The sequence below is a fragment of the Wolffia australiana genome, chromosome 18, assembly GCF_029677425.1.
Source record: "Wolffia australiana isolate 7733 chromosome 18, ASM2967742v1".
Taxonomy (NCBI): Eukaryota; Viridiplantae; Streptophyta; class Magnoliopsida; order Alismatales; family Araceae; genus Wolffia; species Wolffia australiana.
Window position 1 is genome coordinate 7280179 of NC_135852.1, and position 16676 is coordinate 7296854.

At 41.3% G+C, this 16676-nt stretch overlaps 1 protein-coding gene across 2 annotated transcripts in view; it reads right to left on the bottom strand.

The window, feature by feature from the left end:
- Positions 1-733: 733 nt before the first annotated feature.
- The window catches only part of LOC144715335 (callose synthase 9-like), a 93321-nt gene continuing 77378 nt past the window's right edge, over positions 734-16676 (bottom strand). The window contains exons 31-52 of one of the 2 annotated variants that reach the window (XM_078590281.1): positions 12758-12918; positions 12545-12654; positions 11970-12104; positions 10521-10589; positions 10272-10449; positions 10079-10193; positions 7422-7541; positions 6712-6827; positions 6553-6636; positions 6352-6464; positions 6158-6210; positions 5914-6090; positions 5323-5370; positions 4319-4477; positions 4103-4216; positions 3936-4024; positions 3676-3834; positions 3480-3582; positions 2939-3058; positions 2476-2526; positions 2201-2383; positions 734-1116 (exon numbers count right to left, since the gene is read on the bottom strand). In XM_078590281.1, the coding sequence (XP_078446407.1) occupies positions 880-1116; positions 2201-2383; positions 2476-2526; positions 2939-3058; positions 3480-3582; positions 3676-3834; positions 3936-4024; positions 4103-4216; positions 4319-4477; positions 5323-5370; positions 5914-6090; positions 6158-6210; positions 6352-6464; positions 6553-6636; positions 6712-6827; positions 7422-7541; positions 10079-10193; positions 10272-10449; positions 10521-10589; positions 11970-12104; positions 12545-12654; positions 12758-12918 (2694 nt within the window). In that variant the 3' untranslated portion in view covers positions 734-879. Of the gene's footprint in view, positions 1117-2200; positions 2384-2475; positions 2527-2938; positions 3059-3479; positions 3583-3675; positions 3835-3935; positions 4025-4102; positions 4217-4318; positions 4478-5322; positions 5371-5913; positions 6091-6157; positions 6211-6351; positions 6465-6552; positions 6637-6711; positions 6828-7421; positions 7542-10078; positions 10194-10271; positions 10450-10520; positions 10590-11969; positions 12105-12544; positions 12655-12757; positions 12919-16676 lie in introns of those variants that run through there. The other variant, XR_013584576.1, reaches the window with a different exon arrangement.

Here is a 16676-nt window from a genome sequence, read left to right on the forward strand (position 1 = left end):
CATTGGGGCTTTGAAGCTGGCTTAGGAGACAACTAGGAATAAGGCCAGGGAATAACAAATGGGGACACCATTCTGTTAGATCAGGGCCCGTATGACGTTTCATGACAGAATTTTTGTCAGGGGGAGCACCATATTTTTTGTCAAGAAAATCTTGGGCCTTCCTCTCCTTTTCAGTTTCAAATTATCTCAATATCTACCTTTGTCTCTCATTCTCTTGCAATCGTTCTCCCATTCCCTTCACTATCTCCATTTCAAAGGGACACAATTTTCTCTTGCTAGTTGTCGAAACCCTTGCCAGCAACACTGGATGACCCATATTCCCCCAGACCATTGCACAACATATAATCACATCTTTTTTCACTTTTTTCGATATCCAATTTTTATTTCCTCTCATTCTCCAGCTTAAAAACATTTTTACCAACAATATCTTATTGGTAATCTGGAGGAATATGTTATTTTTTTCTAACCAATTGTGTTTTATCGGCTGGTACCCTGGGCCTTCCGAGTTTAGCTTTCATATTCTGCCGAGCAATCCGATAATACAACTAACAAAACATAAATTCTCAAAATGTTGGATTAACTTTGGTGTAGGATAGTGAATTAGATTTCTCCATTCATTTTGAATTTTTGACTTTGGCTATACATCAAATTATCATGATGATTGAGATGGCATCATACTATTCATATAAAAAAACTTCATTCAAAAAGTGAAGGATCCCATCACAGAATGGCGTTTGGAAGCAGTAAACACAAATAATTTAAATAAACTTGGCAGTGAAGAACACATTCAAGTGCAGAAAGAGAAACAAGAGAAAAGAAGTGAGCTGGGATGAATAAGTTTCAGTTATCCAGCTTTAAGATCATACTTGGATTGAGACATCATAAGCCAGTGTTGGGGTTATTACCGGCAAGGATGAGGGAGATCTCGAGGCCACGGCTGAAGGCTTGGTTGAAGAGCATGCGAGTCTGGAAGGTCGAGACGAAAGGGAACCATGAGCAGATGGCGACAGGGACGAAGATGAACATCCCCATTACTGCGTCGAAGAGGAGAGCCAGTGTCCTCACTGTCTTCCACAGACCCACCTTCTTCATCACCGGCTTCCATGCCACCGCAATCTGAAATCCCACACATGGCTAAGCTCAGAGGGAGACAGAGAGAAGAGCTATAGAATTAGGATGAAAGATACTACCATAATGAGAAAGAGAGAGGAGAGCCATTGGATTAAGAGAAATGATACTGCCATGATGAGAGATAGATAGAGAGAGAAAGGAGCCACTGGATATGGAGGAATGATACTATCATGATGTGATAGAGAGAGAGAAAAAAGAGTCATTGGATTAGGAGGGATGATAATAGGATGATAATAGAGAGAGAGAAGAGAGACTTATGGTTAGGAGGAAACATACTGCCATGATGAGAGAGAAGACCATTAGGATTAGGAGGAAACATACTATCATGATGAGAGAGAGGCGCCATTGGATCAGGATGAAAGATACTACCATGATGAGAGAGAAAGGGAGAAATTTTATTACGAGGTTCAGTAGAGAGAGAAGGGAAGAGCCATGGTACATGCGCACTGGGAAGAAAGACGAAGAAAGAGAGTTGTAGGAGGGAATAAGAAAAAAGAGTTACTTAAGCATTACAGATAGAGAGAGAAACAAAGTAGAAATGGAGGGGCTTACTAGTATGCATAAAGCGAGAGAGAATGGTAAAGATAGAAATCGAGGGTTTTACTTATTCGGTGTGAGAGAAGAGAAAAAAGAAAAAGATGAATTTCAAAGATCGGAGAAAGAGAAGGAGAGAGCAAGATAGGATATAGAAACAAACGGTCTTTAATGTGGCCAATAAGAGATGAGAAAAGTAAAAAGTTACGGAGTCTCGGGCAGAAGAGAATTAAAACACTGTTCATGTATTAAGAGAGAGAAGGCAGGGAAACAAGAAAATAAAGGCTATCTAAATACTCATGTAGAGAAGGGATGGATAACGATAAAAATGGATGGTTTTCCTAATCGACCATAAGAGATAGAGAGACATGGAGAATGAAAATAGAGGGTTTTAATGTGCGCAGTAAGAAATAAGAGAAAAGTACAAAAGCATGAGTTTTTCACGGAAGAAAGAGAAGTGGAAGAAGCAAATATTTTTTTTCCAAGCATACATTGAGAGAAAGAAACCGTGGTAAGGACTTGGTAAGAAACTCACGCAGAGAATTCCCCAGCCAGTGGGAACAAACGCCAAGATGCTTGCAAATACATCGATGATGGAAAGGTCAGTAAGAACTATAGCCACGGCGATACCGGCAAATGCCAAGACGAAGGAGACGCCCTGAATAAGGCGCAACAGAAGCTGAAAGTTCACGGAAGCCTTCTGACTGAAGCTGAACACCTGCCCGCATACAAAACCCGCTAAAAATTAGACGGATGATACTAAGAAATTAATTTACTGATTGGTTGTGAAATACTATTTAGGGTCGGAACCTGAAATAGGAGGAAAATCACAGCCAGTACTACCCATGATAGGCCATATACCTGTGTAGTAAAAAATCAATACAAATTATTAATTAAATATGAGAAACGATAATTAAGCAAACTTCATATGGAGTGAACTTAAAACAAAAGAGAATACAATGAAAAGGTTCCAATCGAAAACATCCATTTCAAGTAATCAAGGAAAGAACTCGGGTTTACAAAACCTGACTTTGCAGTTCGAACTCATGTCAAATTAGGGGGTATCAACGGATACCCTTAAGAGTACGTTTACAAATATGAAAAGAAAAAGGTTAAGAAAATGTTACATTAGAAATAAAGGCATAGGTACTCAATATCTTTACAAAGTTATGGCCAGAAAACATCAGTTTACGTATAAGAGAGCCCGACCGCCAGCCAAGACATAGGGAAATAAGTGAAATTCAAATGAAATTGGGCTTGTAAAAAATTTCACCATCAGTGATGTGTCAGATCCAGTTGCATTCAATTTGTAGACCACCCCGTACTGAAATATGAAGAATCTCAAGCTCAGTATTGTTTCCAGAATTCTCCCTCTCAGCGTACGAATATGTGCCTGCATCAGAAGTGAAGACCTTCAGACCAACTATTTCTATACATGCAGCTTATCCAAAAACACTAGTATTATAAAAGATCAACCACCGACCATTACGATCACTATCTCAAAACTCTAATACATTAATGCGCTACTATTTCATTGGTTTGGAGGGAGGTGAATGGCAGACCATTTGGGTCGTTCTGTATATGGATTGTACACAGATTTATATTTTAATAGCATCAGGTTAACCACCACTTTGGGTATTCTTCCTGATTTATTATAAAAAAAATTACCGGGACAGATTCAAAATCAGTGAAAAATTACAACGAAGTGCAGGAACAATGGTAAATAATAGAAAAGTTTAGATGTTTCTAGTCGCTGTAATCAGAACCAATAAAAAAAGTACAGGGAAGAATTTATGCAAGACAAATGACCGTACAATTTCCTCATCCCACCATGCTTCCCAGCTTTCCTTTCCTTTGACTCCAATCCCACCCCTGTAGAGAAGCCAATTTGTCCAGTCCTCGAAATCCTCAACCGCTCTGAAAAAATATTAGCAAATAAGCAGACCGTCAGTACTGATACATACACACCAATTTGAAACGAAAGAGAAACGAGAAGTTGGTTGAGCCTACTTTTGCCACTCAAACCCGGATGGATTGAACAAGTATGGAGCGAAAAGCCACGAAATAGCCATGAACCAACTGCTCATAGATAGAAGGATGTACGATATCGCACCACCTTCATTATATCCATATGCCAAGTATATAATTAGCAAAAGGACAACTTCTAATCTGCACGGGGAAAACATATTAGAGTCCAAAGCCTACTGGAAAATCAGAATACGTGAACCCAGATTAGAATGAATCCTCAATATAAGTTAGTGAGTTCTGACCCTTTGACAAAATGGCTGCGAGAGTAGAGCCGGTAATTCTCAGAAAACTTTATGTGGCACACCACAAATCCGCGTCCCGTGGACTTATACTGAATTCACAACAGAGAAAAAATTGTTCGCAAATGAAAATATCAAAAAGCCAAAGATAAAGGGAAGAATAGATGTACCCCAGCCCCTCCATGGAGAATAGTTCGACCAAAGTAATGAGTCCTCGTTCCAAGAGAAAATGTGAAGAAGACGGCACAAAGTTGAAGCTGCATGGTGATAAAACTGACCACAGCCTGAAACATTAAACATCAGATCGTCAATATAATTCATGAAGGATTTGATATATTACAGCTACACGAGTAAAATGTCTTGAAATAATAAAGTGGAACATTTACCCGCAGAAAACCTTCCTCTAATATAAAGCCTAGGATCATAGGAACTGCAGAAAAAACACCAATTTGGAACAGAAACTGGGTGTTCAGGGCCGCACTCAATGCAGTGTTCCCTAATACATCTGCTTTGTCCTGAATCGATTCACCAACACCAGATAACGCCTGCAGGGAAAAGAAGTATTCCAGTAACACAGCTACTATTAGTAAAAACTAATGTAAAACTTAGTACCACAAGAAGCCAGGAAAAGTTTTGATCCTAGTTTGGAGGTTCAGCAGTCAGCCGGGTTGCTCGTTTCTCAGGGTTTAGACGTAGCTTTCCTCAACATTCATGCTCAATTGCCCAAATACAATAATAATAAATAAGTTCCCATAAATGTAATATTATTCCTAACCCCTGACGTATAAATTCCTTATTTTCCTTTGACATTAGTGATCCATTTAATGCAACCATGGTTATCCTTCTGTTCTTTCTTTTGTCCCATCTTCCCTTCAGTGATTCATTCCTCGCTGGAGGCTTACTCAAGGTCTTTATCAGTCTTTTTAGTCTATGTAAATAACCCAGTCGCTCAGTAGCAATATCGATAATTATATCACAAACATATTGAACTCCGGCCATTGGCATGATCGTCTACTTTAATATCATCCATTCAATTCCTCCATGCAGATGGTTTTTCTTAATTGATCAACTTTCAACGTCAAGAAATTATGACACATGCATAGGCCCAGAGCAGAAACAAGTTATTGAAAAATTGCATCAATCTGACGGCAAAACAACACACGCTTATCCTCATAAGTTCACAACACATTCATTTGTACGCAGGACGAAACAATTCTAAGTTATGAAATTTCGTTTGACACCTATAAGCTCTTCCATGAGGGTTGTTACCCGGACATAAAAGATCTGACGCAACAGTGTGATCTATTCATTTCTAGAATATACGTATAATGAGCAAATGAAAAGAGACAGAGCAAGAAATAATATTCAAGAGAGTATGCACTACACCCACCAGATAAGCTTTGCCATAAAGGAAAACATAAACCGTCAACACAATGAGCTGCATCAAGAAACAAATTATCCAATCAGTTTGGTCAGCTCAAAGGCCAAAGGGTCACTAGTAAAATAAATAATTTGAAAGAAATGGTCCACTACTGTGACAGATATTTATCGAAGAATGATAATAAAGAAAATGGAGTACTACAAACGCCATATTGCTTATTGTATCTTGGAAATGTTCAACAAATTAAAACTCTAAACGCCCAGAAGGACTGGACTTCAATGGTTATCATGTATTTCATGTAGCGCAAATATATGATTTAGTAATTTAACAAATGATGAACGACCATGGCATGCTCGCTGTTACTTAGACATTTTTTGAATGTATAGCATGTTTGTTTCCAACTAATGGTTGAAACTCTTAATAATATATGGTTTACCGCCAGTCAAAAACTTGGAAGTGTTTGATTCAGAAACTTAGCATCAACTAGATCCAAATTAGGCATGACTTCAAACATCTCCTTAAATGTTTAATTGAAAGATAATTTTACCCACTAAAGTAAATAGCCAAAAAAATAATATCCGACAGTAATAGAGGACATACCATTGTACAGAAATAAAAACCAACAGTCGAAAAGTAGAATGACATCATCCTGAAAAAGTCAAAAAGCTGGCCAAGTCTGTAAACATCTCGGCTCAGGACTTGTTCGCCATTGCCGCCAGCAACTTTTCCCTCAAAGAGAGCAATCTGATTTAACCCAACGTCCCTTCCCTTGCCCACCTTTAAAAGAGAAAGGAAATAAAGTTAAGCAATTTGAACCGAACAGCATTGATATTGCTTTACATACCTGAATATACTCATGGTGGGTGACATTCCCTTGACGCAAGGTTGAATTGAACCCTGAGAAACCCTTTGGTGTTAGCAAATAACCATATCAAACTCCGGAGCAAGATAATAAATAAGAAAGCAGGAGATTGAAAGAATCAAGAGCCATAAATAGAATTACATAGCACCGATTTAACTTCAGTAATCAGAAATTACCGGCATAAATGTCTTCGCTGATGTTAATCACTCGAGATGACTTGCTGATCCCACCTCTAGTTATGTGGAAAATTCTGTCAAATACATCGGGATGTCCATAGTGCATCCGCACCCTATAAACGGTTGAAAATTATACACAACATCAGCATAAGAAAAAGAAATAATAGGGCATCCAAAATATGAAGAAAAGAATCAACTCACTTGAGTGGATTCGCCAAAACACGTTGCCCTAAAGTCACAAAGCTAGTTTCTTGGTTTGACATGAATGATGCCAAAGATGACACACTGTTCATAGACATGTGGCAAATGTAAGCATGGCGCACAGGAAATAACACATCACGAAAATGACAGCAAACAAACCTTCCAGTAAATACGTGCTCTCTCACACCCAGGATGGTTGGCGGCCGGAGCCCATGATCACTGCGAAACTCTTCAAGAAGATTTCTCACTTTCAAAGCCTCTTCGAAATAGCTATCCTGAGGCAACGTGAAACATTTAAACCAATCAGTTAGGTAAAATCAATTATGTGAAGTCAATGATGATAGAATGAGGAGTTCGTCTTAAATATCTTTCCACCGCCCGTTCTCAGACACTTTTCTATTTAGAAAAAATACTTCCATGACCTGTTCATTATATATTTTCCTCTATCATAAATGAAACAAACAAACCCGCTTGTTTCCCTTTATATATAGCTGCCAACAAATAGAAAAAGTGTAATGGTGTTGCTTACTGACAAAAGGAAAACCTAGAAAAAAAACACAAAAAACCTATGATTTATTACCGATGTCAAAAAAGGGAGCTGAGAAATGGACAAAGTCCAAAATACACCAGACTTACCAAACAAGTCTCGTTCAATTAACATGCACAACCACATTAGAGACCTGATATTGAAATTTAGTAAACTACACAATCGACTTTGCGCAAAATTACAGAAAACTCTCATTCAATTCACGTCATGGTCATATGACAAATAAAATAAAATTATGAAAATGAACTGGTAAGATGAGGACAAAGTTGAAAGTAACGCGAGATTTTAGAAACAAATAATAACAAAATGAAACAAACATCACCTGATTCATGTCAATAGTTTGAACTGCATTCCCACGAGTAAACACAATGGCATGGTTTTGATTCTCTGGTTTTCCTTCGCCGAGTTTTGGGTTTCCTGGCAACTTAATCTTGTAAATCTCCTGAAACCCGAAATTACAAAGTGAGCCTCCAAACACCAATGAAAGCACTAAACATGGAACATGGACTACTGATCGCATATTTTTGAAATAAGGATAGGGGAGATCACACTAAGTCGGTGACCTTCCCAGTGAGATAAAAATATAATCAATAAGTACATGTCGCGCCTAAATGGCCGGCCAGGGCCTTGGGATTTTACACCATGCAACAGTAAAACCCGCAGCTGCTTGTATCACCGCATCCGTCGATGCTTCCCGTTCGTTGAAGATGACTTCGTTCCTGTGCAACCATAGTGCTCATAGCACTGCAAAGGGCCAAACCTGTCCCTCTCGCCCCCTAGGTGCTCCATTTTGTATTGACTCCCAAAACGCTACCTCTGATGAGATATCCACCCCCTTGAGTGGCTCACAGGTCCATACCATTCGGTATTGTACACATAGCACACAATACCGAAGCTTCTGGGAGCCATTTCCTCCGAAAAACCTTTGTCACTATTCTTCGTTGGAGGAGCAGCCAACAGAATATTTTCACCTTAAGGGGGAACTTTTGTCTCCATATCGTGCGACATGCGTAGAGGATCCTCGGTTCCTCCCCTGTCTGTCCGCAGCTAAACTTCGCATAAGCATCTCGAACAGAAAAGGATGTGCCTATCCACTTCCACCCATCCTGTGTCCCTCACAGGTGTAGGTGGATTAGTGTTTGGTGCAACCTTGTATAATCTTCCAGTCTTTAGTCGGATAAGGTGTCGTCTAGGCATGGGGTTCATGCGCCATCCCAACACCCGCTCACTGTGGCATGGGGGTCCTTGCAAGGGCATACAAGTGTGGGAATTTTGTCTTCGATGTGCCCAGGGGGGAACCATGCGTCTAGCCAAAACTGGAATGACGTGCCATCTCCTAGCTTGGCTTCGAAGAAATCACAAACTTGAGGAAACACATACCTCAACCCTTGCCAGAATGCAGAGGCTGCTCGGACTGGATATCCACGAACTTCCAAGTTCAAACTCTTGGAAACGAATGTAGTCGTCGATGTATCCTGTCCCATAAGTCTGTACACCCACTTGGCCAGTAATGCTAGTTTGAGATCTTGCAATTTAAGAACTCCTAGTCCCCCCAAGCGAACTGGTCTGCACACTATATCCCACGATACGAGGGATATCCCCCTCCCCTCCTCCGATCCTGAACTTTTCCATAGAAATCTTCTCATCATACTTTCTAGATGCTTCTTGGTCCCCGCTGGTAGTTTCAACACTGAGAGGTATAAAGTAGGTATCGCTGACAGCACATGAGTAGAAGCACCAATCGTCCCCCCCTCGATAACACTCTGCTTTGCCATCCCTCCAACTTCTGCTCTATCTTCTCCACTACTGGATGCCAGTCTATAGATTTGATACGAACCCCTGTCAATGGGAGACCAAGATATTTCATGGGAAGTGTACCATTAGGTGTCCCCAAGGCTCTAGAACAGAGAGCTTCCTCCCCTTGCGATAATCCGAACCCGACAAAGGCTGATTTGGTGCGGTTAATGTGTAGTCCCGAACAGTCAAAAAGGTCAAGTACGATGGATAGGTTTTTGGCCTCCTCTTCAGCACCCTCTATGAAAAAAGTGGTAGCGTCCCCATATTGTAGAAGAGGAATACCTGCCGGGAAACATGGGGTCCAAAAATCATTTATCCCATTGAAGAAAGCCTCCATTGTGCTTATGGAAAGGGCATCCACGGCCAAGACAAAGAGTAGCGGGGCTTGAGGGCATCCTTGTCTAACCCCTCGTTGCGGTTGAATCCAACCTCCTTCGGGGCGTCCATTCACCAGCACCGCAAAAGAGTGGGATATAATACATCTTTTCATCCACCCTACCCATTCGGCTGGAAAACCATGGTTCCTTAGAGAGGCCCATAAGAATTCCCAGTCAAGGCAGTCATATGCCTTTGCAAAATCCACTTTCCACATGAACCCTCTAACTTTCAATCTTTTCCATGCAGTCAAGATTTCTGATACAACGACTGCACCATCAATCAGTTGTCTCCCAGGAATGAAGGCAGATTGAAAAGGACCTACCAAGTTGCTAATCACGTCCCTGAGCAGATTGGCCAAGACCTTGGCACTCTGGCACCCCGAGGCAGGGAGTGTGGGGGGTCACTACTCATCGCATATTGTATACTTGGTGAATTTTTTTTGAAAGAAGGAATTACTAGGAGGTTGAAAAACAATAGGTCAATAAATATCGATGAATACCACCACAACCACAATATAAACGTAGCAAAGGATGAAACCAAATGTTTGGAAACAGCGGCCAGGGAAAAAAAGAAGATAATAGAAGATGGTTTAGGAATCCAATTTGTATCAAGACATGGTACCAAATTGCTCTTTTTATTCTTTTGCTCTTTATTGATACAAAGGCCATAAGATTGAAAGAGAACGTATCAACTTTAAACATGTTCTTTAACGATTGAACAATTAAACCTGCAAGAAAATAAGCAGGAAAAAGCTAAACAAAAAATACCATGAATAGTTATGATGTATATAAGAAGATAAACAACCTGATCTTTTCCATGGATATCCGCTTTTACAAGCTTTGAGTAGTGCTCAACATAAGGTTTTCCATCCCTTAACGTTTCAATGCCGTGAATAAAAGCAACCCTTAGAGCTTCATTCCTAAAAAGCAACACATAAGAATGTTGTTTATTACACTTTAGCATTCAAGGATGACACAACCTAATATCAGAGACTGACCGTTGCATTAATAACAAAACATCTGCTGCTTCTGCTTTCTTTTCCTCTTTCTGTTTTCCATAAATTTGACATGTGACCACATAAGTGAATTTCAAGTCTGCCAAGGCTCGGGCCTCAGGTGACAACTCATATCCTTGGACATCAGCTATATTGTCAGCAGTAACTGAAGTTTCAGCATCTGAATGAATAAAAAAAATGAGAAACCCAGCATATGCGATACAGAAAAAGATTATTTACAAAAATCTGAACCTTCATAATTATCCCTTTCCAGAAAACTCTGCAGCATTAGTGCTTTTCTGTAATACATCATACCACGAACTGCAAAAACATAAGAAATTTTGGAAAATGTAACAAAGATCAGAAGGTGGAGATATATTTATTATCGAGAAGCAGCTTAAGAAATTGTGAAACATCATGTAAGACCAGTGGGAAAAAAATCATGGTCTACCAGAAATTCATAACCACGGCTGGAAAAAAAAGGTTGATCTAAATGGAAGATTAAATAATATCATCACTGCGAAACATAAGGACTCCAGACCATCCAACCCCTGTTTGCAAGCTATTGTCGTAGAACACTACACAGCAATCAACCAGCTATATGATAGGATCCCTAATCCCTCTTCGGAGCAGTTCCACCTTTTCCCTTCTGCATGTTTCCTTTAAATAAGCCGTCGACCCCTTAGGGGGACAGCCTAGAAAGTGTTTTGTCATTGGAAGTGCTGGTCCATTCTCCCCTCTACGTGATCCCATTTCTACCTCTGTGATCCCCGTCCCTTGTGATCATCTCCTCTTCACCATGTCTTCAGGCAGCTTGTCTTCGGTTGATCCCTACCCCCCTTGTGATCATCTCCTCGGCTGATCTCTACCCCCACCCCCACCCCTCTGTTTGGCCTCTCCCATGACCATTCCCGTTCTCCTCTTTATCCGGGAAACTCTATTTAATCTTCAAAATTACATTGAAGATGATACATTTCGAGAGGAATGTATGACTATAAAAGAATGGAATACAATTATGTTCATTAAAAAATGAATGATTTGCAGAGCTGATAAAAAATCCTAGATCAAATATTTTGTCAAAAATAATTGACATAGAAAACCATCGGTTCCCATGGACAACCTTGCGTAGACACAGACATTGTTGTTTTGACTAGCCTTCAGTCTGCATACTATGGAAAAGTTCACCAAACAGTTGGACAGCGATACACGTCTACCACATACCTATCAGAGAACTAAATGTCACCCGTCAACATAGGTGGAACAGTCAACGTAACAAGAACTTATAAATAAAACGCAGGAGGGGAATTAGAAGGGGGATCTTCTTGAAGTTAGTTGCAGCAGCAACCAGCAACAGGCTGGAGAGCTGGAAGTTCCTGATACTGAGGGAGGGTTATTGAACTGATACCCTAGTTCGAGTTTCCCTTCCATCTTCTTGTTCTACTTCTGAGGCTCTTTCCTGTACTTTCTCTACTCTATAGCACATTGGATATTGAATCCTTGGAAGCATTGTTACTTCTCAGCAACTCCACCTTGGAATCTTCCTATCAAGAACCGGGAGGCATAACAGACCGACAACAACAGCATAACGGCTTAAAAATGATTACTCAAAAAGGAACATTAGAATTGAATAGATTTTCTAACTATTTTACAGGTCAGCAGGTAAAAATCCAATTAATGCACGACACAAAATGAATGGTTTACCTGTTCGTGCTAATGTCTGTCCACGGTAAGAAGCCCAAAATCTAAGCTCCAACGCATCATTCTCGTTCTTGAAAAGATCAGCCTCTGGAAAATTTTCGTCCTTCCCTATTCGTGCTAGGAAATTGTTCCATTCGTCTATAGAATTAAATATTTCAGAAACAATGATATACTGTAGATGTTTTCAAACCACTCAAATGGAACGTTGAAACACAAAACATGAGGATGTCCAAGAATCTAGAAATATGACCACCCATATTTCGAGATCCTCAGCCTACTGATCTTTACTAAAACAGTTTCTAGTTACACGCAAAATAAAACTAAAGACTAAGAGTACATATAAACTCATATCTAAACATAGAAAAATATGGAGGAACATCAAATCTAGTCACACATCCAAAAAACTGCCGTCCAACATGCTTGTTTACGTGCAGAAAAAAGAAGACAAGCTAATTGGGAAAAGTAAAGCTCCCTTTCCTAATCAGGGGCAATAAAATGCAGATTGACAAAAATACTGAACAGTATTTCATAAAAAGACTTACCAAATCTAAAAGCTATGAGAACTAGGAAAAGAGTACCTGGATAAATTTTTTGTAAATAAAATATTGTGGATATCCCATCTTCATTCTTCTTTTTGAGATCGTCCAAACTATATAATACTGTTTCCGCGAAATATGGTGTGAAGACGCTGTAAGTTTGAGGGAAAAGAGAGACACCAAAAAAGCCATAAATGTGAAAGAAACTAGAAATAATATATAAATATATAACCCAAAGAAAGTAATTTTTTTTACCTGAAGGAGAGCATTTCCCGAACTGGTTTTGCCTCAGGCATATGCATAAAGAGAGAGTTGGTAAAAAATTCCAACCTCCTCCTAGCTTCCAGATTCTTAGGTACATTTGCAGGTGACTCTTTAATGGTCAACAGTGAATGTAACCGTCTTATTTGGAGTTTCTGAAATGAAAAAAGGTCAGGAATGAGAAGTGGAGATTTTAATTCTACAAAATTGATCATTTGTCATGGTTGCCTGTTTTTTCAAACTTATCATTCCTAAGAAAACAACGTAAGTCAATTTTCAAATTTATCGTTCCTAAGAAAATAACATAATTCCATACAAACAGGGTGCCCTACCAGCACACGCCAACATCACCCTTGCATTCAACATCTCAATTCTTTGGTTTACTTCAACAATACCTCCATATGCTTCTTTCAAAAAATACCACCACATGCTAAATGGTTCAACATTAATCTAATATTACTGCTTCATGGGTATCTGGAATAATTACATCCAAGCATTTAATTAGATAATACCAGTTTTTTTCTTATGTCTCTTTAGATAATTAAATTTCGTAATCCTGGATCTATTAAGCCTGCAGGACAAGTGCTCCGAAAACATAGATGTCTGAAACTGTAGAAACCCAGAGGAAGAAAATGGGTTGAGAGTAAAACACAAATTTCACATTAGGTTTTTTTGGTTGAGCACGGGAGTACATATTGAGAGTGAAGAGCAAGAGAGAGAGGAGTTCAGGGGTACAAATGGAAATCAAAAAGACATATCCAACAGCCCCCCTCAAACTGGAGCGTGGATATCATCCATGCCCAGTTTGCCGCACAATTCTTGGAAACGCGGAGCGGACAGGCCTTTGGTAAAGATATCAGCCAACTGCTGGGCGGAGGGAACATGTGATATGGAAAAATGTCCAGACTCAAGTTTCTCTTTGATGAAGTGACGATCCACTTCAACATGTTTAGTACGATCATGTTGTACCGGATCATGAGCGATGCTGATAGCCGATTTGTTATCACAGAACAGTTGAGTGGGTTGATCACATGACAGCTTCAAGTCTGTGAGAAGGTTGGTGATCCATAATGCCTTGCATATACCTTGTGCTAGAGCACGAAACTCGGCTTCAGCACTAGAGCGAGAGACAACAGATTGTTTCTTGCTTCGCCATGTGATAATATTCCCCCCAAGGAACGTGCAGTAGCCCGTGGTAGAGCGACGGTCAACATGAGAGCCAGCATAATCCGCATCAGTATAGACATCTAACTGAAGGTCACCGTTGCACCTGAATTGAAGACCAAGGCCAACAGTACCTTTGAGATATCGAAGTACACGGTTGGCAGCATGCATATGACAGGCCTTTGGTGAATGCATAAATTGACTTAAGACGCCAACAGCATAAGTAATGTCAGGACGGGTGTGCGTGAGATAGAGCAACTTCCCCACCAAGCGTTGATATCGTCCTTGACCGACAGCCTCCTCGTGATCCCCTCAAGAGAGTCGATGGTTTGCCTCAATGGGAGTAGGAAGAGGTTGTGAGTCCGCCTTGCCAAGTTCTTGAAGATGGTCAATAATATATTTTTGTTGACAAAGGAAAATCCCAGTCGAAGAGTAGGCGACTTCAATGCCAAGAAAGTAGCGAAGTACACCAAGATGTTTAATGTCAAACTCACCAGCAAGATAAGCGCCAATTGAGCCGCGGCCAGCGAATCATTCCCCGTAACAATAATGTTATCCACGTACACAAGAAGAATGGTAACTCCCCCGGATGGGGAATGACGGTAGAAAAGGGTATGGTCACCATTGCACTGAGAATAGCCAAATAAGGTCATAGAGTGTGTGAAACGACCGAACCAAGCCCGAGGAGATTGCTTCAAGCCATAGAGAGCCATCTTGAGACGACACACCAAGGGAGTTGCCGAAGAGGGGGCCACATAACCAGGAGGGAAAGCCATATAAACTTCCTCATGGAGATCACCATGAAGGAAGGCGTTCTTGACGTCGAACTACTGAAGGGGCCAATTGTGATGAGCCGCAAGGGCGAGAAGAAGACGAACAGTGTTCATCTTAGCCACGGGAGCAAAGGTCTCTAAATAGTCAACACCGAATTGTTGAGTATAGCCCTTAGCCACAAGGCGTGCCTTGTACCTCTCAAGAGTGCCATCGGACTGATATTTGACAGTGTAGACCCATCGACATCCAACAAGGTGCTTGCCAGACGGTAAAGGCACCAGATCCCATGTCCGGTTCTTATCCAAAGCAGCTAACTCCTCGTCCATAGCACGTCGCCAGTCAGGGGAAGCCAATGCTTCAGCCAGAGTCTTCGGAATGGCAATGGAATCGAGACGGGTAAGAAGAGCACGGTAGGACGGAGAGAGGCGAGAGGAAGAAAGATAATTGGCTAATGGATATAAACGAGTGGAGGTGCATTGGCGAGTGGCTTTGCGGAGGGCAATAGGGAGATCATCATCCGAGGGAGGAGGGAGCGGAGCAGGAGTGGGTGGTGATGAAGGTGTCGAGGCAGGAACAGGCAAGAGGAAACGTGGACGGCGATGGTACGTGGTGCCATCAAATTTAGAGGGAGGAACCAAGGAAGGAGAAGAAGTTGAAGATGGTACAGGAAGTGGAGTCAAGGAGGAAGATGAAAGAGGGACAAGGAAATCCAGGGAGGTATCGCAGGAAGGGGAAGGAGAAGGGGAGGAAGACGAAGAAGAAACATAAAAAGGAGAGGACTCGTCGAAGGTTACATCTTTGCTGACAATGAAGTGATTAGTAGAAGGATGAAAGCACTTATACCCCTTTTGATGAGATGAGTAACCCACAAAGACACATTTGAGTGCCTTAGCATCAAGCTTGTCGCGAGTAGGACGACGATTAGGGACGTAGCAGGTGCACCCAAAGATCCGGGGAACGAGGTGAGTTTTCAAGGAAACCATGGGGTAGGCGAGGTGGAGAGCATCAATAGGGGAAACATGAGAGAGGACACAAGAGGGGAGACGGTTGATGAGATGGACGGCAGTGAGAGAGGCCTCCCCCCAGAAAAATTTAGGCATGTTCATGTGAAGAAGGGAACGAGTGGTGTCAAATATATGCCGAAACTTACGTTCTGCAAGCCCATTTTGTTGAGGAGTATATGGGCAGGAAGTTTCATGAACGATGCCATTGGAGATGAAGAAGTTGGAGAGGGTGGAATTAACGTAATCACGGGCATTATCGGAGCGGAAGCGTTGGAAGGAGGTAGCAAATTGAGTGTGGATTAGAGCATGGAAAGAAATGAGAGTTTGGGAGAGGTCGGATTTATTTTTGAGAAGATATGCCCATGTAACGCAAGTAAAATCATCCACAAAAATCACCAAATAACGAGCACCCGAAACACTCGGAATGGGAGCACGCCCCCATAGATCACTGTGAATGAGAGAGAAAGGAGACGTCGAACGTGAAGAAGAATCTGAGGGAGAATATGTGGTCCGAGTGTGTTTAGCTAGCCGACATGGTTCACAAACAAATTCGTCCACATGACGTCCACGGAATAAACGAGGAAACATAAGTTTCAAGGTAGAAAAGGAAGGATGGCCCAAGCGATGGTGAAGAAGCCAGAGGGGATCCGACGCTGCCGTCGAGAGAGCTACGCCGAGAGGAGGAACCGAAGGAGAGGCGGATGGAGGGCGTTGAAGAATGTAGAGGCCGCCATGCCCCTTAGCAAGTGTATTCGTCTGTCCCGACACCTTATCACGATAGAAGCAGGAATTAGGAGTGAAATAGACATCGTGACCAAGATCTCGGATAAGACGATGAAGGGACAATAAACTCAGGGTAAGACGAGGAACATGAAGAACATGACTAAGGGTAAGGTTGGAAGTCAATTGGACAGTTCCCACACCAGCCACAAGAAGGAGAGCACCGGATGCAGTATGGACATGATGAGGAC